General features: G+C 41.5%; 1 protein-coding gene across 3 annotated transcripts; it reads left to right on the plus strand.

Moving 5' to 3' along the window:
• The first annotated feature begins 864 nt into the window (after positions 1 to 864).
• nlrp3 (NLR family pyrin domain containing 3) lies at positions 865 to 22,234 on the plus strand. 3 transcript variants are annotated; one of them, XM_079617110.1, is made up of 11 exons: positions 865 to 977; positions 4,572 to 4,789; positions 4,864 to 5,007; positions 5,173 to 5,214; positions 5,379 to 7,164; positions 8,303 to 8,476; positions 8,553 to 8,724; positions 19,505 to 19,671; positions 19,747 to 19,920; positions 20,801 to 20,847; positions 20,921 to 22,234. In XM_079617110.1, exons 2-11 carry the CDS (start codon positions 4,588 to 4,590, stop codon positions 21,463 to 21,465), a joined length of 3,453 nt encoding a protein of 1,150 aa, XP_079473236.1. In that variant the 5' UTR covers positions 865 to 977; positions 4,572 to 4,587; the 3' UTR covers positions 21,466 to 22,234. The 3 variants fall into 3 exon arrangements, with proteins under 3 accessions (XP_079473236.1, XP_079473235.1, XP_079473237.1); XM_079617109.1 differs by lacking the exon at positions 865 to 977 and having other exon boundaries at positions 4,453 to 4,789; XM_079617111.1 differs by lacking the exon at positions 865 to 977 and having other exon boundaries at positions 4,650 to 4,789; positions 4,869 to 5,007.
• Positions 22,235 to 22,863: the final 629 nt, after the last annotated feature.

Raw genomic sequence — 22,863 nt, forward strand, 5'->3', positions numbered from 1 at the left:
GTTTTTCAGAGAAACGAGTATGTGAGCTTAGCATGTTTCCTCCATATATGCAAACATATTATGGTATATTAATGCTTTAGTAGAGTGAAAAAGTTACATACAGCACCTTTAAGAATGAAACCATTATTTTGAATAAATCATCAGAGACATAAGATTGTTTGACATATGCTTGGTTACATTTATGGTTGACTTTTATTTATTTAATATCTACAAGTCCTTATTACAGAAATATAAGCCAAACAAAACACATAGTGAAGGATTAAATAAGTGGAGAAAGGAAATGTTGTAGTGCATTAATGAAAGTAAACATAAAAATCATAACGAAAAACTGTGTAACAAAGAATTCATGCCGTGTTATTACAACCCATTTCCAGCCACTCGGAACATATTTTCTGATGCCACTGTCTCACAATAATGGATGCATTATTAGTGCAACCTCTTTTTTATTTATTTATATTTTGCATCAAAAATCACACATGCTGTTCTCAAAATGTGACATTTTTATTTCTGTGTGTACATACTGCCAGAATACAGCTTTGATTAAGCTAAATATTTCACATAATGGAAACCGATGGCGACGAGCACCTGCAGTCGGAGCACCGTCGGGATACATCAGATTTATGCAGGGCATATGTTTTCTTCTGGGAGTCATTCCATGATCCAAAACTTTATACTTGATTTACTTCAGTAAATCCCAATACTGGCTTTACAGTCACGCCATCAAGTCCTGAAAGGTTAAAAAACTGCTGCACGTCGAGCAGGTGGAAGATTAACCCTGATGCACAGTTTAATATACTTAATGTTTGACTAGGCATATTTTAGCTGCTCAAACAACGAGTCGAGTGTCAGCGCCTCCTTCAGTTCGAACATGAAATAGCGATTTATGACAGGATGTTTTCTTTTCTTCCATAAAAGGCTGATAAGTAAACGGCGTTCTAAAGTGAAAGTAACAGAAGCCTTTAAGAACTACAGTACAGGTATCGTGTGTGTTATATATTTACCAACTTTTATGTTACTTGTATTTTTCTATATTTTTATGCTATTTGTTGTTCAGCATGGTTGTTTTTTTAAATGTGCTTTATAAATAAATATGGCAGTGCATTGTATTGTAGAGCTATGCTGAGATCCAAAGAAACCTTTCGTCGATGATAAAAAATAAAATAAAATAAAAACACTCTTTGCATCCACCCAGCGTTATGTCTTAAGTTTAAACTGACTAAAACGATTATGTTTAATATGCATTAAATTACTAATAGTAAATTGATTGTCGTTAACCCAAGTCGCGTTTGCATGCTGGACTTCGATCCTCCTTGAATTTAACAGTTCACGGCTCGTTCAAACCAAACTATAAAGTTTTTTAGAAAACTCTAAGAAAAGTCCAAACCACAGCTAAGAAGAATGACATCCTTGGAATCACTTCAGAACGACCTGTTTTCCAGCTGATTAACGGAAGAAGAAAAAAAAAACATACAGCGAGCTGCAGATGTGGTGACAAACCTTAACGGAAAGGCGCATGGAGAATAAACAAAACATGATTGTCCGTTGGAGGGGATGCAAATAAAGTTATAATTATAGAAATCGTTCTTGGTGTGAATGGCCTTTAGGTGAGACTTTGGACTTTCCGTAAGCATGAGAATGTCTGTACAGGAACTGCTTCTGTTCTTATATTTTTATAACTTGTTGATAGCTATTCAACAGTGAAGATAGGGCGTTTTGGTATTATTAAAAGCGGATGGGTCAATATCACCAGTGCCTTTCAATCCTCACAATACTCACACATTTTGATTTTAATTTACAATTTGCTTTATGTCATATGAATATCATAAATAGTAGACACTCAAGTAGCCTACTATAAGAAATATATTATCTGAGCTTTTTATAATTATGGGCCATGTTTCGAAGCATAAACCATAAGATATGTCCACCCTGTCGTGGACATATTAATAAATGCGTTTTCATTGCAATATTAAAATGCAACTTATACTTTCTGAATGGTATGATGTCCCTTTCCTACACAGGGTTATTTATTTTCTTTCAAATTATAAATGCATAAAAGATTTTACGTAAACCATGTGTTTTTAAAGAAACTCATACAATTCACACATGCATTTTTTCTTATTTGGAGAACATTTTTATATTTGGACGTAGTTTTTTGTATTGTCCCCACACCTAGCTATGGAACACACTGGATTATATAAGTATGATTTAATTATTATTTTAAATATTATTTTAAAATACCAAGATGACAGGGTGGACGAGCACATGACGGAATGGACAAGCACACGACGGGGTGGACACATAAAGCAGAACACAAAAAGGATCACAAAATGTGACAATGAAACATATATTCAACTAAAAAATATATATATATATATTATTACATTCTCAATCACATTGATATTATCGAGAATTTAGAATGGCCTCTCCGGTTGAGATGAAACAAAACATTTAAAAAATAAAACATAATATATATATATATATATTATAAAACAAAACATGAAAAAGCAAGTACATTAAAGTTTACAATTAGTTTTTTTATTTGTGGCCAAGAAATATTGTAGTAAATAAATTCTGTCAATTTGAATGATGATCTGGCCCACGGCCCTTGGGTGGTTTGCCAGATCTGGCCCGCAGGCCAAAGCCACTAGAGTGCGGATCGGGCCGAATTTTTCTGTCCGTGCCCGCGTCCGACAGCGCAGTAACCGAACCCGACCCGAGCCCGACAGGCATTAAGATATTTATATCCGAGACCGACAGTTAAAATCCCATTTTTTTCACTAATGACACATGTACGTTTGTTTGTGTGGAAAGCCCGTTTTTATTAAGCAACTGTAAGAAGGCATTCGGAAATGTCAACAGGATGAGCGCATGAGTGCGCACGTAGCAACAAGCGCACACAGCCGCGCATGCACGTGTTTCGTTGTCACAGCTAAATAAATTTCCGCACTCATGAAGACAGATGTTATGGTAATATTTCACATGTATTTCAATCACAAAAACGAATGTTTGCATCAAGCACATTGGCTATAGGCTACATAATAATCTGTTTTAAGTTTAAAATGTTCAATGCCTTATAGCGCTAATGTGACTGAGCCCGACCCGAACCCGAACATAATTTCTAAATATCTGTTCGAACCCGGCTCTGGTCAGGTATCCATCCTCTAATAGCCACCCCCTGTAGTTGGAACACACAACTCCGGTCCCCCTTCTTGAAAAGAGGGACCACTACCCTGCCAGTCCAGAGGTACTGTCCCCGACCGTCACACGATGCTGCAGAGGCGTGTCAGCCAAGACAGCCCCACAACATCCAGAGAATTGAGGTACTCAGGGCGGATCTCATCCACCCCCGGTGTCTTGCCACCGCAGAGTTTTTTCTTAACTACCTCGTGACTTCAGCTTGGGTGATGGACAAGTCCACCTCCGAGCCCTCGGCCTCTGCTTTCTTAAAGGAAGACGTGTCGGGTTTGAGGGACTCAAATACTTTGAGGAGATCCTCGAAGTATTCCTTCCACCGTCTGACGATATCCCCAGTTGAGGTCAACAGTTGCCCATCTCCACTGTAAACAGTGTTGGTAGGGCACTGCTTCCCTATTCTGAGGCGCCAGACAGTTTGCCAGAATCTCTTCGAAGCCAACTGATAGTCCTTCTCCATGGCCTCTCCGAACTCCTCCCAGGCCCGATTTTTTTGCCTCCACAACTACCCGGGCTGCAGGTTCGGGGATTGCCACCTCGACAGGCCCCGGAGACCTTACAGCCAGAGCTCTGAGTGTCCGCATCGACAATAGAGGTGAAGAACATGGTCCACTTGGACTCAATATCTCCAGACTCCCTTGGTATCCGGTCGAAGCTCCGACGGAGGTGGGAGTTGAAGATCTCTCTGACAGGGGAACCGGCCAAACGTTCAGTCTGTCCAGCTTCCTCTTCCGCCATCGGATTCAACTCTTCACCCGAGTGTCCAAGACATAGGGGCGGAGGTCGGATAAAACGACCACAAAGTCGATTATCAATCTCCGGTCTAGGGTGTCCTGGACCGTTCAAACCAATGCCCACGTGGGTGTTGAAGTCCCCCAGTAGAACGACAGAGTCCCCAGTCGGAGCACTTTCCAGCACCCCTCCCAGAGACTCCCAGAGGGCTGGGTACCCTGCACTGCCGTTCGGCCCGTAGGCACACATGACAGTGAGAGACATGTCCCCGACCCGAAGGCGCAAGGAAGCGACCCTCTTGTTCACCGGGGTGAAATCCAACACATGGCGGCTGAGTTGGGTGGCTATAAGCAAACCCACACTAGCCCGCTGCCTTTCACCATGGGCAACTCCAGAGTGGTAAAGAGTCCATCCTCTCTCAAGGAGTGTCATTTGTATGTTAAGTTATCACAGCAAATTAGTTATTTATGTTCAGGACACCTAAAGGCACCCTACAGTGATATTGACCCGGGTACTCCATGAGTTTATCAAATTATTATTATTATTAATTTTAAGATGCCAGTGATTTAATTATTCACTTGTAAATTTGGAGTAAACTAACTACCAAGCAAGTCTCTGGTCATATGTCTCGTCTGATCTTATGCAAGACCTGCAGTAGACAAGATGGCGTCCGTTCCAGAGCAGCTTCTGGAAACAGTTGTTGAGCTGGACAATGACAAAGCAAAGAGGCTGAAAAGAGCAGATACGGCTGATAAACTGAGGAGTGAGGACACCCGTGACGCTGTAGATGAGCTGAAGAAATGCTGTGGATCAGATGAAGCTGTGAAGGTAGACCTCCAGAGGAACCAAGCTGAACAGAGTAATGGTAATGAAGTAAATGTCACTCATGTTAAAGCTGTAATGTAAGAAAGTGTGTAAATCTCTCAGTTTCTTTCCCAGCGCAGACAATCATCCCCCCTCACACTGCAGTCAATGTGGATCTGAAAGCTGAATCAGGTGCAACTGCAATTTTGCCAGTACTCATTGGAAACGTCGTCCATGGCTCAATAATCATCAACTCGAACTCAACTACTGGTGTTATTGGTAAGATTATAGGACTAATGCAGTTAACATGTGTCACTATGAAATTCCAAATAGTTTGTAAGCTTAATAAATATGCTTGCTTTGTTGCCACTTTAATAGCTAAACGATTTCTGTATAATGGATGTGTATTTTTTTCTGCCGTTGATTCTGATGCCATCCTCAAAGGACAACAAAATCCAGCACAGGGACAGACCTCTGAAAAACAAGGTACAAAAACAATAGCCACATTTTTATTCTGGTTATAAATTTGACTTGCATTTACAGTAGATGGATTGCTGAACCTTTACAAGTTACGTATCCCAACATATTAATGATTTTAGGCAGAACTCATGTTGATTAACAACAATTGTTGGGTTTTTTATTTGATCTAGAGAACGAATTATTGCAAAAAATCCTGGAAAGTCACAAAAACAACATGAAGGCTAAAACAGGACGTGTTTTTGAGGGCAAAAAAGAGAACAAAACACATCTCAACAAAGTCTACACTGAACTATTCATCACTGAAGGGGACATTGCAGACGTCTATGATGAACATGAAGTTCTCAAGATTGACAGAGTCTTAAAAACGCCCAAATTTGAGGAAACACCGATCGACTGCAATGACATATTCTATTTATTGAGGCAAAAGGAAGAGGGAAACATTGTGTTGACCAAAGGCATCGCTGGCATCGGAAAGACGTTCTCCGTGCACAAGTTCATCCTGGACTGGGCTGAAGAAAAAGCCAATCAGAATGTGGACTGCATGTTTCTGCTTCCATTCAGAGAGATTAACTTGATTAAAGATGATAAAGAGGTCAGTTTCCATGAGCTTCTGCTGAAATTTTATCCTGAATTGAAAGACGTGGAAAACACTAAGTTTTATAAAAAACACAACCTGGCATTCATCTTTGACGGACTTGACGAGAGTCGTCTGGATTTGAACTTTAACCGTAAGTCAGTGAACTGTGTGAATGAACGATCATCTGCTGATGCTTTGTTTACAAGCCTTGTTAAAGGAAAACTGCTTCCGTCGGCTCTTGTCTGGGTGACATCACGACCAGCGGCGGCCAATCAGATCCCTCCGGAGTACATAGGATTATTTACAGAGGTGCGTGGATTCACCGACCAGCAGAAAGAGGAGTACTTCAGAAAAAGGATCAAAGATGAAGCGCAGGCCTCCAGAATAATCTTGCACATTAGGACATCTCGTAGTCTCTACATCATGTGCCACATTCCGGTGTTCTGCTGGATCACGGCCACCGTTCTTCAGGATATTCTCATCAAGAACAATGGGCAGGACATTCCCTCGACACTCACCGAAATGTACATCCACTTCCTGCTGATACAGATGAACATAAAGAACCAGAAGTACGAGGAGAAATTCGAAAGAGATCGCACAAAAGTCTTGAGTTTAAACAAAGAAATGATCTCCAAGTTGGCTAAATTGGCATTTGAACAGCTGAAGAAGGAGAACGTCATGTTTTACGAGGAGGATCTGGAAGCGTGCAACATCAACGCAAGTGATGAGTCCACAGGATTGTGCGCTGAAATCTTCAAGAAAGACTCTGTCCTGCATGAGATGAAGGTTTATTACTTCATACATTTGAGTGTTCAGGAGTTTCTCGCTGCATTGCACGTGTTCCTCTGCTATTTGAAGCTGGATATGGAGGAGCTGAAGTTCTTCCTGGAGGATTCATGCCCTAAGAAAGACCAAATGCTATACATTTTGCTGAAAAAGGCGATTGATAAAGCCAAGAACAGCGAGCGAGGGCATTTTGATCTCTTTCTGCGTTTTTTGCTGGGCATTTCTCTCGAGTCCAATCAGAAACTCCTGATCGGCTTGCTGGACAAAACACTTGACAGTAGAAAATGTGTCAATAAAACCATCCAATACATCAAGCAATTGCAAAACAATGACAAGTGCCCGGATAAATCCATCAATCACTTTTTCTGCATAATGGAACTGCAGGACAGAACCCTGTACCAACAAATCATGAAATATCTGAGGTCAGAGAGTGGCCAGCTGAGAAGGATGTCCAACTCGAACTGCTCAGCGCTGGTCTATGTGCTTCTGATGTCAGAAGAGGTGCTGGATGTCTTTGACCCGAAGACATTCAACAAAACCTATTCCGGATGCAGGAGACTCGTGCCAGCTGTGAGATGCTGCAGAAAAGCCCTGTAAGTAGAGTCAAATGAAGGGTGTTGTATTACTCTCTGTTTTAGTTTTCAACATATTGTTTTAGGGCTACTGCTACTAACAGTGATATTCAGATAAGTAATAGCCAAAAATGAAATCAAATGTAAAATAACACTGCATATAAGTCTGCATAGTCTTACGGTACACATTAAATACAGAGGAATATATATTTAAGATACTTTAGTTATTCAGTCAAGGTCAGTAAGTGATTTTCCTTTGTCATTTGTTCTTTGATTATGATTAATGACGGACTGCAGCAGGTTTATTAGGCTGTTGTCACTTTAAGAGCTAATGCATGGATCCAAATGTTTTCTTTCTGAACTGTTTCTTAACATCACACAGATAAGCAACAGTAGACTGCATTTTACAACACTCACTTATTTGGCTGATTTGGATGTTCATTTTGTTTTTGGGGGGCAAACGAAAGCACAGAATAAATGGAAGGAGAGCTGGATATTCATTTTACTTTGATAATCTTGTTTTCATAATCGTTGGAAGCCAAAATCGAAAATTAAGATTAATCGCATAGCCCTATATTGTTTTATATTTCTTAATGTTGAGCTTTCTTTTCTTCTCCCAAATGCGTTTTTTTTCTCTAAATTAGTTTGAATCTTTTCCCTAAAATCAGTTTTATTTTTCAACATATTCTTTTTTGTTTTTCCTTAGATTTCCTTAGATTGTTTTCAGCATAATTTTCTTTTAAAAAATATTATATATTACCCCCCCCCCCCCAAAAAAAAAAGAATTCTGTCTTAATTTTAATATTCTGTTTCATTTCTTTACCAAATTCTATTGTAACCCACGCACACACACAATATTTTTTTATAGTTTCAATAGTTTTATTTTAACCCACAATTTCTGTTTTCTGTTTTAATTTTTCATGATTTTGTTTTAATGGTTTACATTTTCATCAACAGGAACAATAACAAAAATGAATAGAATTCATAAAACCTTATAAGCTTTATATTAAAGACCTCCCCTCCTTTTTGTTCTATATTTCTAATTTATTTGTGCAGCGTATTATATTTTAGGTTAACTTCTAAGTTTTTAAGTGATCTGTATTTATTGAATGTAAAGGTAAACTCGTCATGACTAGTAAACACCTTGCCATGTCTACAGGTTTTCAGACTGTGGACTGACAGAAACGTGCTGTGAAACGGTGGCTTTGGCTCTCCAACTAGAAGATGGTCCTCTGAGAGAGCTGGACCTGAGTCACAATTACAGTATCGAGGCAGGAGTTAAGGTGCTTTCTGCTGGACTCAAGAGCCCACACTGTCATGTGGAGACACTGAGGTCATTAGCGTTTCCATTGCTGCGTAAACATTTACTGGCTAGCCTGAAATTTAATTCTCATATTGTACTCAATCAGGTTGGCCCAGTGTCATTTTGGCCAGGACAGCTGTATGGAGCTGGTCTCTGCGATCCAGATGATCTCACATCATCTACAAGAGCTCGATCTCAGCGGCAGTGACCTGCAGGACTCTGGACTCCATCATCTCCTAGATGGGATGGAAAAAACAGACAGAAAACTTCAAGTTCTGAGGAAAGTATTTGTGACCTAATAACTTAGGAAATCCAAGGCACTCGAAATAAGTAGAAAAAAGTTAAAAAGCCTTTATTTCATTGATGGCTTAAACATTAAAATTGCTGACAGATCCACCTACGCGTTGCGGCTTTACATGCCTTCGTCAGGGTTTGTGTAACCAACAACATCTCAAGTTCATTTTTAACAGCAGTTAATTAATCAAATTGCAAACACCTGGTCACTCTGTGTAAAGAGACAATTAAGAAAATTGACCTAAAAAGACCTATAGAGGAGAGAGAGAGACAAAAAAAGAAAAAAAAACCTATTCCAATATCAAAAATACCAATAAAGTATGCAGGTCAAAATGCACCAAACTCTATTGTATACATAACTTTTTTATAAATCAAATTACATCAATTGAAATTCAAAAATGAAACAATGTATAAATCATACAATGCACAGTGCATATATATATATATATATATATATATATTTCAAAAATCATACAATGTATAAATCATTAAAAAAAATATATATATATTTATATATATATATATATTGTATGATTTTTGAATTTTGACATAAGTATTTTGATTTATAAGTAAGCTATTGTAACAGAGTTAGAAATGTATGTGATTTTCACTGTAATTAAGCAGCTGTATTGAGTTTGGTGTTTTGGAGCCCCCCTTTGGAGAAATGGTGTACTGCAGCTCTGCTGCGTTTTGTCCTTGTGTTGTTGCCGTACCTGATGAGAAGCGGTATGCTTTACATTGGATGCTGTTTTATGTACGCCAGTGCCTGAAGGCCTGTTTTGTGTTCTGATTTTCCAAAGGAATAAATGTGAGGAAAGCCAGTTTTGGTCTCAGTCCCTTCACCGTCTAATCACCGTCACACTGGTGCCGTGACCTGTCGATCTCCCAGATCAGCCCAACGCCGATCGCCGTGGATGCTGCGTTGAAGTCCAACTCGAGTGTGCTAGATCAAATGTGGTCAGAGTTGTCTTTGTATATGGTTAGGCAGTATAGGGCTGTGGTTATATTAGTCCAGTGTGGGGAATTGTTTATTATCCTTGATATACAGTAAGCTACTTTTTTTTTTTTTTTTTTTTTTTTGCATTTGATAATACACAACGCAGATACTTACCATTATGGCTGAGAAATATAGTTACAGTAATGTTGGAGATAATTTTGCTAGTCCAGTTCTTCCTAAAGGGAGGGGTATGTTGGGTGCATGGAGGGGTTCTGATAGTGGTGCTGTTGGACATAGGTTGGACAGTGGGGAGGTGGGTTATTCCCAGTCATTAACTGACAGCGGTAGGGGTACAGGGTTAAGTCAGAACCCAGGTTGTACGCCTGTTGGCCAGTTTTTGGGGGAGGGTCCTCGCACATCAACACCAAGCAGTATTGATTCTGCTGCTATTAACCACCTCACGAGCATGGTGGGACAGTTAGGTGCCCAGATTGGTGAGTCTATTGTAGCCAAGTTAATGTCTGCTGGCGTAGTGAATACTAGCAGTGAACAGCAGGGTGGCTCATCCCCTGAACATCACATCACACACATGCAGAACACATCACCTACACATACAGGAACTGACTCTAGCACTGTCAGACAGACAGACTCACACGTTACTGTACATGTAAAATCAGACAAAGAGCCTAAGTTGTTCAGAGGTGACTGTTCTGACAAATATCCAGTCCAGGACTGGATTGACATAACTAATGCTTATCTGAGAAAGCAGCGGTGTCCTGTGGATGAGCAGGCAGAGGAGATCATGGGGAGGTTGATGGGCAAGGCGAGGGATGTTGTGAAGGTTGCCCTGCGCAGTGATCAGACTCTCGACGTAAAACAGAACCCTGGCCTCATTTATGATATTCTCCTCCAGTATTTCAGTGATGTGTCCTCATGTCTCCCACTAGCAGATTTTTACTCCACCCTGCCCAGACCTGGCGAGAACCCAGTTGATTACTGGTTGAGAGTAAACAGAGCAGCTGATCTGGCTGATGAAGGCCTCCGCAGGCAAGGCAGGCGGATGGAGAATTCCGGTGAAGAGGTGACACGTATGTTTGTCAAGCATTGTCCCGACCCAGAACTATCCTCTATCTTTAAGTGTAAGCCCATTCATGAGTGGAGTGCACGTGACATACAGTTGAGAATTGATGACTATCAGAGAGAGCTAAGGGCCTCTGGAAGAGCCTGTGCAGATGTGCGGGTACAGAGACACACCACCACACTTGCCAGTATGCAGCCTAATCCAGCGGCATACAGTCAGCCTGTGCCTGAGAAGTGTCACACTAAGTGCCCTACCCTCACTACTGCTCCAATCACTAGTTCAGTGTGTCACCCGCAGTGTCCCTCCTCTGTCACAGTTTCAAGTCAGAGCTACACCTCACATCAGACTCCATGCCCCCCCTCATGTGTCTCTACGCCAGCTGTATTACAGAATAGTCAAGACGCTGAGGATAGAATTGTCTCGTATGATGGCCATGTTAGAGCAGATGATGGGGAAAGTGCAGCAGCGCAGCAGTGCTCGTGGCGGAAGATTCCAGGGTGGTAATCGAGAGAAAGCTTGTCGTGTCTGTGGTGACAGCAAACACACCACCATCACCCATTGTATGTCAGAGAAGCTGTGTTTCACTTGCCTTGCCCCAGGCCACACACGGGTGGGATGTCCCACCAGGTCTTCCCCGGAGCCTCAGTCTAAGGGAAACTAGTAGACTCATATTCAGAGGGAGACAGTATGGGTCATAATTTTAACTCCCAAAGTGTAGATATTTCTAATGCAGAAACCGTTTACATGATGAACAAGATGGCTTGTAATGACACTCAAACTGTTGTCTTTCAGAACATACACAAAGTTGTCGGTAGTGACAGTCTTTTCTATACTCCTGTGATAATTGACAATACAGTGACCCTGAACGCTATGCTAGACAGTGGCTCTATGGCTTGTACTATCAGTGAAACTGCTGAGATGAAGCTTAGAGAAGCTGGAGCTTTCACAGCACATGATCAGTTCAGTACAGATGTTGTCCTCATTGGCTGTGGTGGCCGTCGCGTCATGCCCAAGTCAGCTGTCTATCTGCAGATGGAGGTGTATGGCTGCAAGATCATAGTTCCTACTCTGGTTGTCCAGGGCCAGCATGATGAAATGATATTAGGTACCAATGTAATCAAGCATGTTCTTCATCAGTATAAGCAGTGTGATGCCTATTGGAAAGCTGTGTCTGCCCCTTGTCCCGCTGGCGATCCAGAATCTGAACAGTTCCTCTCCATGCTTGCTGGTGTGGACCGTTGGAGAGGTAAGGAAGTTCCCTGCAAGATAGGCACTGTGAGAAGCAACTCGGCAGTGTGCCTTGAACCTGGTCGTGAGTACTTGATGTGGGGAAAGCTACCCAAGTCTGCTGCTGTATCTCCTGGTAGCACTGTGATGGCTGAACTCACATCATGCCGCTCAGCTCCAAGGGGAATTCTGGTGGCGAGAATGGTGACGTCTTTGTGGGGAGACAGATGGTTTCCGTTAAAGCTGCTCAACACCTCTGATAAACCCGTCTTGGTGAGACGCAATGCTAAGTTAGCTGACGTTTTTCCCTGCATTGCGCTTGAAGATATGGATGACACACACACTGGAGTCTCAGTGGCCAGGTGTTCTTTAGTAGCTAGTAGATCTGAGAAGGATGCATGTTCTGTGGATGACAAACTCAAAGCAGTTGGATTGAGTGAGATTGACTTAAACTCCTGTGATGTGTCCGAGCAGTGTAAAGGCAAGCTGACTGAACTGGTTGTGCGCTACAATGATATCTTCTCACGTCATCATCTGGATTGCGGAGAGGCAAAGGATTTTGTCCATCGCATTCACCTCTCAGATCGCAGGCCATTCCGACTCCCTTTCAGGCGTGTGCCCCCAAGTCAATATCAGAAGCTGCGCCAAGTGCTGAGTGAGATGGAAGAGAGAGAAATCATCAGGAAGTCCACCAGTGAATATGCGTCTCCATTAGTTCTCGTATGGAAAAAGAATGGGGATCTTCGAATCTGTACGGATTTTCGCTGGTTGAACAAGCGAACTTTTAAGGATGCTCACCCTCTCCCTCATCAGGCCGACTGCCTAGCAGCACTTGGAGGAAATGCTCTTTTCAGTACTATGGATTTGACTTCCGGGTTCTATAACATGCCGTTACACGAAGATGACAAAAAGTATTCTGCTTTCACCACTCCAATGGGTTTATATGAGTACTATCGTTTGCCACAAGGTCTCTGCAATAGCCCTGGAAGTTTTATGCGCATGATGACTAGCATCTTTGGAGATCAGAACTATCTGAGTTTGCTTTGCTACTTGGATGATTTGCTTGTCTTTGCTCCTGATGAAGAGACTGCTCTGCAACATTTGGAGGTGGTGTTTAGCAGATTACGTAGCCACAACCTGAAGTTAGCCCCAAAGAAGTGCTTTTTCCTTCGAAAGGCTGTGAAGTTCCTTGGGCACATAGTCGATGAAACTGGTGTATCGACTGATCCCAGCAAGGTGGAGGGCATCATGAAAATGACAAGTGCTGACCTAATGGAATCAGATGGTGTGACTCCGTCAGCGAAACGGGTTAGGTCTTTCTTGGGAATGATCAATTACTACCAACACTTTGTATCCAATTACTCAGCCATTGCTAAGCCCCTCTTCTCTCTGTTGTCAGGCCAGAAACGAAAAAGTAAGCAGAAGCCAATGAGTAAACACAGGTCTCAGAGCAGGAAGTTGAGTGCCGCTGACTGGACCCCTGACATGGAGCAAGCTTTCCAGAAACTGAGATTGTCACTGGCCGACACAGTTGTCCTTGCTCACCCTGATTTCACCCGCCCTTTCATGCTGTCTGTAGATGCTTCACTTGACGGTATTGGTGCCGTTTTATCGCAGATCAAAGAGGGAGAAACCAGGGCAAGGCCCATCGCATTTGCCAGCAAGTCACTTTCTCAGTCACAGAAGAATTACCCAGCACACCGTTTAGAATTCTTGGCGTTGAAGTGGGCCATCTGCGACAAGTTCAGCCACTGGTTGAAGGGTCATGTGTTCACAGTGTGGACAGACAACAATCCGTTGACCCACATCATGACAAAGCCCAAGTTGGATTGCTGTGAGCAACGTTGGGTGGCCAAACTAGCCGGCTACAGCTTTGATATCAAATATATTCCAGGTCCACAGAATGTTGTTGCCGATGCCCTAAGCCGGGTGCCTTTTGTGAAGGAGAGAGTCAGTCTCAGATTACTTCAGGAGCCTTATACCACACTTCTTTCTGAGATCCAAGGGTTGACGAGTGACTCTGTTCAAGACACCTTTCGCTACTCCAGTGCCCATGATGGGAATCTACGGAAAGGTGATGATCGTGTTGGGAGTATGTCTGCTCTTTTGGGTGTTCACACTCAGTCCATTGGGATGGATGATATATCTGCTGTCCTGCAGTCACACAGTGAGTGGGAGACTGGAGCAAGAACCCGAGCTGTTGCTGCTCTGCACCATGTGCCACAGTTTGTCCCTGGTGGTCAGGTTTCCCTGCCTGCTTACACAGAAAAGGAACTTCGTGATGAACAGCTCGGTGACAGAGCCCTCTTTCGAGTCTTGTATTATGTGGAAAGACGTCGCAGACCCTCCAGGAGGGAGCGAGCAAAAGAATCAGTCACGGTTTTGAGATATTTAAAGCACTGGGAGAAGCTTATTGTGAGCAATGGGATACTCTACAGAGTTTCAAGAGACCAGACCACAAAGTCAAAGCGTCACCAGTATGTAGTCCCTGAGTCACTTAAAGCTGTTGTCCTGAGAGGTGTTCACGACGATGCTGGTCACCAGGGTCAGTTCAGAAGTCTTGGGCTGGCCAGGCAGAGGTTCTTTTGGCTTAGTCTTGACAGGGATGTGAGAGACTATGTCCGCAGCTGCAAGCGTTGCATCGTCAGCAAGACAGCTGAACCTGCTGGCAGGGCACCCTTGGAAAGCATCACATCCACCAGGCCACTACAGCTTGTTTGTATTGACTTTTGCTCAGCGGAGGATGCAAGGAATAATTCGGTCGACGTGCTAGTGGTGACCGATCACTTTACAAGAATGGCCCAGGCATTCCCCTGCAGGGATCAGTCAGCAAAGCAGGTGGCGAGAGTCCTCTGGGACAAGTTCTTCTGTGTATTTGGGTTTCCAGAACGTATCCACAGTGACCAAGGAGCCAGTTTCGAGAGTCAACTGATCAGCGAGCTACTTAGAGTCTCTGGTATTAGGAAATCACACACCACACCTTATCACCCTATGGGCAACGGGAGCGTGGAACGTTTTAATAGGACCCTTGGCAATATGATCCGTGCACTTGCTCCAGACACAAAAGCGAATTGGCCAAGACGTCTTCAGACTCTCACATTCATGTACAACAGCTCAGTTCATGAGACAACGGGATATGCACCTTTTTATTTGATGTTTGGACGGACTCCTCGTCTGCCAGTTGATGTCCTCTTCCGTACTGTTCTGAATGATCCAGCTGTGGTCAGCTATGACAAGTACGTGGCATCTCTGACGAAAGATCTACAAGATGCTATGTTGATAGCTCAGGAACATGTCATGAAAGAACAGCACCGTCACACTGAGATCTACAACAAGAGAGTCAAGGGCCCTACCATTGACGTTGGTGACCGTGTATTGGTGGCTAACAAAAAGGAAAGAGGAAAGAGGAAGACTGCAGATCGTTGGGAATCCACTGTGTACACTGTAGTAGACAGGAACACTGAAACACACACTTACAGGATATGTGACACAGTCTCTGGACAGGAGAAAGTCGTCCACCGTAATCTGTTGATGTTGGTGAATTTCCTGCCTGTGGAAAACACAAGTGTGATCTCCGACCCAGTCTCATCTTTTTCTTCTGTTCGGCAGTCAAACCCAGGTGACGACTCAGTGTCAATAGTGAGACAAATTACTTTGCGTGATGACATGAGTGAGGATTGTGATGATCTTATTTCTAGCCCGGGATTTCAGGGAGCACAGATGGGACGTACACAGAGAGAGAGAGTTGGATCTGATTCCATAACTGTTCCAAGGCAAGTAAATTCTGAGGGACGAACTGTAGAGTGGATTGCTCGATCACCATTCCCTGAACACTCACAAGCTGAGTCGGCTGATAATGGAGGAACAGGATCAGTTCCTCTTGACTTTCAGAGTGACCCAGAAATGTCTGAGGACCAGACAGGAGACCAGTCCATAGCCTCTGACTCTACTCCTGTGATTAGCACTGACGTTAGTACAGCTGTTGCCAGCAACATGGATAGACAGACTGTTGTGACACAGACAGACAAAGCTAATGACATGAACAATGTTGACACAGTAGCTTCTGTTTTGCAGTCTGAAAATCCTAGTACGTTCACACAGGCTAGGTCTAGATTTGGTCGCATTCTCAAGCCAGTTGACAGACTAATTCAAACTATGTCAAGGCAAGATATTGTTCACACACATCCGTCTATGCAGGCTATCTGCAGGTCAATGTTTCAGGTTTTTCATGATTTGACTTAAAGTTGGGGTCATACACAGGTTTGGTAACATTGGTTATATGGTCCAAGCTGTTCTGATGAGCTTTATGGAGAATTTTCATCTGTTTTTGTTTTTTTCTTCTTCTTTTTTTCTAGAGGCTTTAGTACACAGTATAAATGGGTCTTGTGGGGTGTATAAGGCACCCTACTGCCAGTAGTTGGTTGGAGAGTTTGCGCACCTCTTCTTCCACTTCATCCTTATATGGATACCTTTGGGTTGGCTGTCCTGTAATTGGTGACCTTCTGTCTAGTGTTAGAAAGTAGTGTACTTTTTGCCTTTAGAAGTACTGTGTGGTTGCTGCTTAAATTTGGTGAAATTCAGGGGAGGTGGGTGTAACAGAGTTAGAAATGTATGTGATTTTCACTGTAATTAAGCAGCTGTATTGAGTTTGGTGTTTTGGAGCCCCCCTTTGGAGAAATGGTGTACTGCAGCTCTGCTGCGTTTTGTCCTTGTGTTGTTGCCGTACCTGATGAGAAGCGGTATGCTTTACATTGGATGCTGTTTTATGTACGCCAGTGCCTGAAGGCCTGTTTTGTGTTCTGATTTTCCAAAGGAATAAATGTGAGGAAAGCCAGTTTTGGTCTCAGTCCCTTCACCGTCTAATCACCGTTACACTATGTCATGTTTACAATAGTGTTTTGTGCATTTTTACTTGCATACTTTATTGGTATTTATGATATTGGTATAGTGTTTTTGTTTTGTTTTGGGGTGTTTTTTTGGGGGGGGGGGGGGGGGTGCGCTGTGCATTGTATGATTTATACATTGTTTCATTTTTTTAATTTCAATTTCTGTAATTTTATTTATAAAAAAGTTATGTATACGATAGAGTTTGGCACATTTTGACCTGCATACTTTATTGGTATTTTTGATATTGGTATAGGTTTAGTTCTTTTCTTTTTTATTTTCTTTTTCTCTCTCTCTCCTCTATAGGTCTTTTTAGGTCAATTTTCTTAATTGTCTCTTTACACAGAGTGACCAGGTGTTTGCAATTTAATTATTTAACTGCTGTTAAAAATGAACTTGAGATGTTGTTGGTTACACCAACGCTATCTCACGACCAATTCGTACGAATTTGTACGAGTGATTAAAAGGTGGCTAATTCGTATGAATTTGTACGACCTCGCTCGTACGAATTTGTACGATTTGTCTAAACCCACGTGACGGTTGGGTTTAGGGGCGGGGTCAGGGGTAGGTCATTCGTATGAATTCATACGATTTTGGCAAATCGTAAAATATGTACGTTTTAGCAAAAATCGTACTAATTCGTACGAGTGAGGTCGTATGAATTGGTACGAATTAGCCACCTCGTAAAATTCGTACGAATTGCCGTGAGATCGGGTTGGTTACACACACCCTGACGAAGGCATGTAAAGCTGTAGGTGGATCTGTCACAATTTTTTATGTTTAAGCCATCAATGAAATAAAGGCTTTTTAACTTTTTTCTACTTATTTCGAGTGCCTTGGAGTTCCTAAGTTATTAGATTCTAAGTATCCCATACAACCAAAGAGCACCAATATGTTACACCCTGAAGCTGCACTTCTTTTGCATTCTTTGCTCTGAAGAAAGTATTTGTGATATTTGGCATTACAGAAGTTTGAAGATATTTGATTAAATAGTCAAGTCAAGTCAAGAATCTTTATTGTCATATTTGCTCACACATAACGAAATTTTGTATGAGACTCTCGGCTTCAAGCATTATCAAGAGCAGAAATAACACAAGCAATTATATAAACACAAGCAATTTATATAACACAAGCAATTTTAAACCCAAACTTTTTTAAATAGAAATAAAATAGAAATAAAAACACCTCAAGTAAAACCTGGACACTGGAATACATTTGTATGTACATAAAATAAATAAATAATTAGATAGCAGCAGAGTGAATATAAACTAGAGTATAAATGTAAATAAAGTAAAATAAAAATAAAAACGTAGTGCAACAATGCAAAACAATCAGAGTTATGTATTCAAGTAAGTATTTTGCAGTAGAGATAGGTATGCGTGTGAGCGAGTGAGTGTGTGGCTATGTAGGGAGGTGGCATGTGTGTATGACTGCGAGGGAGTGTGGGGGGTGGGGGTGGTGGGTGTTGATGGCTTTCACAGCTCTGGGGAAAAGCTGTTTTTGAGTCTGGTTGTGGTGGTCTTAATATGGAAGGCGGTACAAACAGTCCATTTCCCGGGTGGATGGGATCCGCCACGATGCGGCTGGCCTTCTTCTTGACCCGGACAGCATATATTGTGTCCAGATCTGGTAGATGGCAGCCCACAATCCTCTGAGCAGTTCTCACCACCCGGGCCACCTCCTTGGTCTTGTGGTGTTCAAAATGAGATTATTAGTTGAACACCAATATATCAGGTGCTGGATCTCCTCTCTGTATTTAGTCTCATCGTTGTCGGATATGAGACCCACCACGGTGGTGTCGTCTGCAAACTTCACGAGTGTGTTTGTGGAATGAATAGCAAAACAGTCATGAGTAAAAAGGCTGAAGAGGGCCGGGCTGAGCACACAGCCCTGCAGTGTTCCAGTGTTGAGGATCAGGGTGGAAGATGTAGATTTACCTATCCTCACCAACTGTGGTCGGTTTGTGAGAAAATCCCTGATCCAGGAACACAGTGAAGCTGATAGTCCCAGGTTGTGGAGCTTCAGTACCAGCTTGTCCGGGAGAACAGTGTTAAAAGCTGAGCTGAAGTCCGCGAATAGCATCCTAACATAAGTGTTAGGGTGCTGCAGGTGTGTCATGGCTATATGAAGGGCTAGCGAGACAGCATCCTCCGTAGAGCGGTTCTTCCTGTAGGCGGACTGAAGGCTGTCCAGACCAGCAGGGATAGCATCTCTGATGTAGTTAAGGAGGGTCCTCTCGAAGCACTACATTACCAGGGTTAGGGCAACTGGACGATAATCGTTGAGGCATGTGGCGACTGATTTTTTTGGCACAGGCACAATGATAGAGGTTTTGAGGCAGACAGGGACCATAGCAAGGTTGAAAATGTCCAGGGAAACTCCTGTCAGCTGGTCAGCACATGATTTCAGGGTCCAACCCGACACCTTATCTGGTCCTGCAGCCTTGTTGATATTGATGTTCTTTATGGTAGAACACACTTCTACAACACTGTATAAATAAACAAGATGATCAAATAATGTATAGTTTTGGGTGAATATCCTTTTGACACTATCCATATTATTTTTGTAATACAGTACATTAAGTATCTGTACACTGTATCAGGCAAATGAAGACCATTTTGAAATGTTTTCCTACAGGTTGAGCTGGTGTAACCTCACTGAGAAGAGTTGTGAGTGCCTTTCCTCAATTCTCAGCTCAGATTCGCCCCTGAGAGAGCTGGACCTGAGTAACAATGACCTGCAGGATTCAGGAGTGAAGCTGCTCTCTGATGGACTGAAGAATGGTCAGCTGGAGATACTGGGGTAAAACTGGGATTTTTGCTTTAATTTATTTATTTGAGAAATGCAGGGTTGCTTATTTGTTTTATTTATCTATAGGTTGTCTGGCTGTATGGTGACAGAAGAAGGCTGTGATTATTTGTTTTCTGCTCTGAGTTCAAACCCCTCACACCTGAGAGAGCTGGATCTGAGCTACAATCACCCAGGACAACCAGGAGTGCAGCTGCTCAACAACACACTGAAGGATTCAAACTACAAACTACAGATACTCAAGTATGTCATGGGTCAAAAATTTGACATTAATTTGTTCCCTAAGATCTATTAAAGTAATTCAAAATGTATCTTCTGTCCACCAAGGCTGCATTTATTTGATCAGAAATACACTACAAAACAGTGAAATAGTATTACATTTTGACATAGCTGTTTTCTATGTGAATATATTGTAAAATGTTATTTATTCCTGTGATCAAAGCTGAATTTTCAGCGTCATTACTCCAGTCTTCAGTGTCACATGATCCTTTAGATATGATGATTTGATGCTCAGGAAACATTTCTAATTATTATCAAAGTTGAGAAAAGTTGTGCTGAAGTCTTTTGTAACACTATTAATGTCTTTACTGTCACTTTTGACTTATTGAATGTGTCCTTACTGAAGAAAAGTAATATATATATATATATATATATATATATATATATATATATATATATATATATATATATATATATATTTTATACTGACTGAGCCCAAATTGTATCTTGTATATTCAGACAATGACTTACAGAATCACTTACTATGATGTCTGAATAACTGAATTAAAATGTGTCAGTATGTTTGTGGTTAAAGAAGAATGGCTCATTAAAATGCTTCTTTTTTTACATGATTTTTTTATTATAAATCTAGCTCTATAGCTGTTTGGAATCAGAACAAAACATTCTAACAATTTAAGTTCAATTGTGTTTAAGTGACATGCAGGAAGTGATTACACATTTATATTTTTGGCTGCTAACTTTGTCCAGATCGACATTTAATTAATGGTTCATTCAGTCAGTTCATTCATTCCTTGTAAATCAAACCCATGACCTTTTGTTATTATTTGCTCTTATTCTTATAAGCTTTTCTTACTTTCCTCTTCTTCTTCATTGACTTCTGCAGAACGGATCCTATGGGTGAACACTTCATCAAACCAGGGATAAGAAAGTGTAAGTGTATCTCATTCTCCACCTGTCTGCGTTTCTCTCTGAGACACTAATTGAAGTGTTTTCTGTTTCACAGATGCCTGCGATCTCAAGCTGGATCCAAACACAGCTCACATTCGGTTGTGTATATCCGATGAAGGCAGAACAGCGACGCTTGTAGAACAGGAGCAGCCGTATGCTGATCACCCAGACAGATTTGAACCTGTTGAACAAGTTCTGTCTATAGAGAGTCTGTCCGGCCGCTGTTACTGGGAGGCTGAATGGACGGGTTCGAACGGGACGGTCGGAGTGACGTACAAGACCATTCAGAGGAAAAGTGATGATATTACTTTTGTCGAGGCCAGCGGTCAGCTTGGAAACAATGATTTGTCATGGAAAATTACATGTGGATCTCATCCATATGTTTCTCATGATACAGAAGACAATAATATAAAGACTCTGACCTCTCCTTCATGTAAGAGAGCAGGTGTTTATGTGGACACGATGGCTGGAGTTTTGTCCTTTTACAGTGTCTCTGACACACCCACACACTTGTACACCTTCCTTGCGTCTTTCAAAGATACTCTATATGCTGCATTTAAAGTGGAAAGCGACTCTGTTTCCTTCTGTCAGATGTTATAACCTGAAAGCCTTCTTATCATCTTCTTATCATCGGAAAGCCAATGATATCATCTTGTAATTTGTGAATATTTACTTTCATCTTGTTTTGTGCTGTGCGACTTTGAATTTGATAAGATTTTATGCAGGTAAATACAAAGGTTTCACATGTTTTACTGTAATTGTTTAACAACTGAACATTTTCAGAAATTATTACTGCTTATTGGATTTGCCTTAGACATAGGGGTGTGCGATATTACGATTTTTGATCGTGGACGATTAAAATGTCTCCACGATCTGCTTTTGAAGAAATATCGTAGGATCGTGCATTTTATCAGTTTGCATTTCTGGAGCCTCCGTCTCAACATACTGTACAGCGCGACGTATATCCACATGCAATGCAGAGGAACGGGACACTGTAGTTCATAAAAATGAATTATTTGCATGTGCTTTAAAGCTTTGCCGGTTAAACATGTCATTCGCTGCTGATGCGCTGTTCTAACGGGCGCTTTTCTGAGCGCAAACAGCCGACGCGCGCATGCACTAAAGCCTGTCTAACAGCGTCTGATTACTGGGCTAAGTTATCTTTCGAGTCTTATTGCGCTAATACTGTCAAATACACACAAGGTTTACATAAACAAAGTTGGTTATGTCTAAAGTGAAAGAACAATAGAAAAAATTAAGAAAAAATCTGCTTGTCAAATGCGTGTAGACTCGTTGCGCGCAGATCTTAAAGAGACAGTAGCCCTAATAGTAAACATGCTGCCGCTTGTCCTTAAAGGGACAGTTACCCAAAAATAAAAATTCTGTCATTATTTACTCACTCTCTAATGTTGTTCCAAACCTGTATTAATTTCTTTCTTGTGCTGAACACAAAAGAAGATATTTTAAAGAGTGTGGCTAACCGGGCGGTTGCTGGTCCCCATTGACTACCATAGTAGGAAAAAACTATTATTAAGTCACTGGGGTACATCAACTGTTTGGTTACCCACATTCCTCCAAATAACTTTTATTTTCAACAGAAGAGGGAGACTTATTCGGGTTTAAAACGGCTTGAGAGAATTACAATTTTTGGGAGAACTATCCCTTAATAAAACAACAAAATACAAAGAGCATCTCACTCACTCTTGACTGAGAACTTTAATAGTAGCTTTAATAAGAATCAATGTAAAATGTATACAGTGAAGTCGATGTTGTGTTTTATTTTCATATTTGTTCATTTAATTACTTTCTTCAATGCTGTTAAATTCACCAGCTGAAAAAATAAATATACAAATTAATTTGTATATTAAGTTGTGTATGTGTATCTTTGTTCTTAATTTTTAATAACAAAGAAAATGACAAAGATTTTTTATCTTCGCCACTTTGGCCTAAATATCTGCCATTCTTTTTTATTTTATATTTTGTTACCTAAGGCTTTGT

The sequence above is a fragment of the Phoxinus phoxinus genome (genome assembly GCF_949152265.1).
Source record: "Phoxinus phoxinus genome assembly, chromosome: 6".
Taxonomy (NCBI): Eukaryota; Metazoa; Chordata; class Actinopteri; order Cypriniformes; family Leuciscidae; genus Phoxinus; species Phoxinus phoxinus.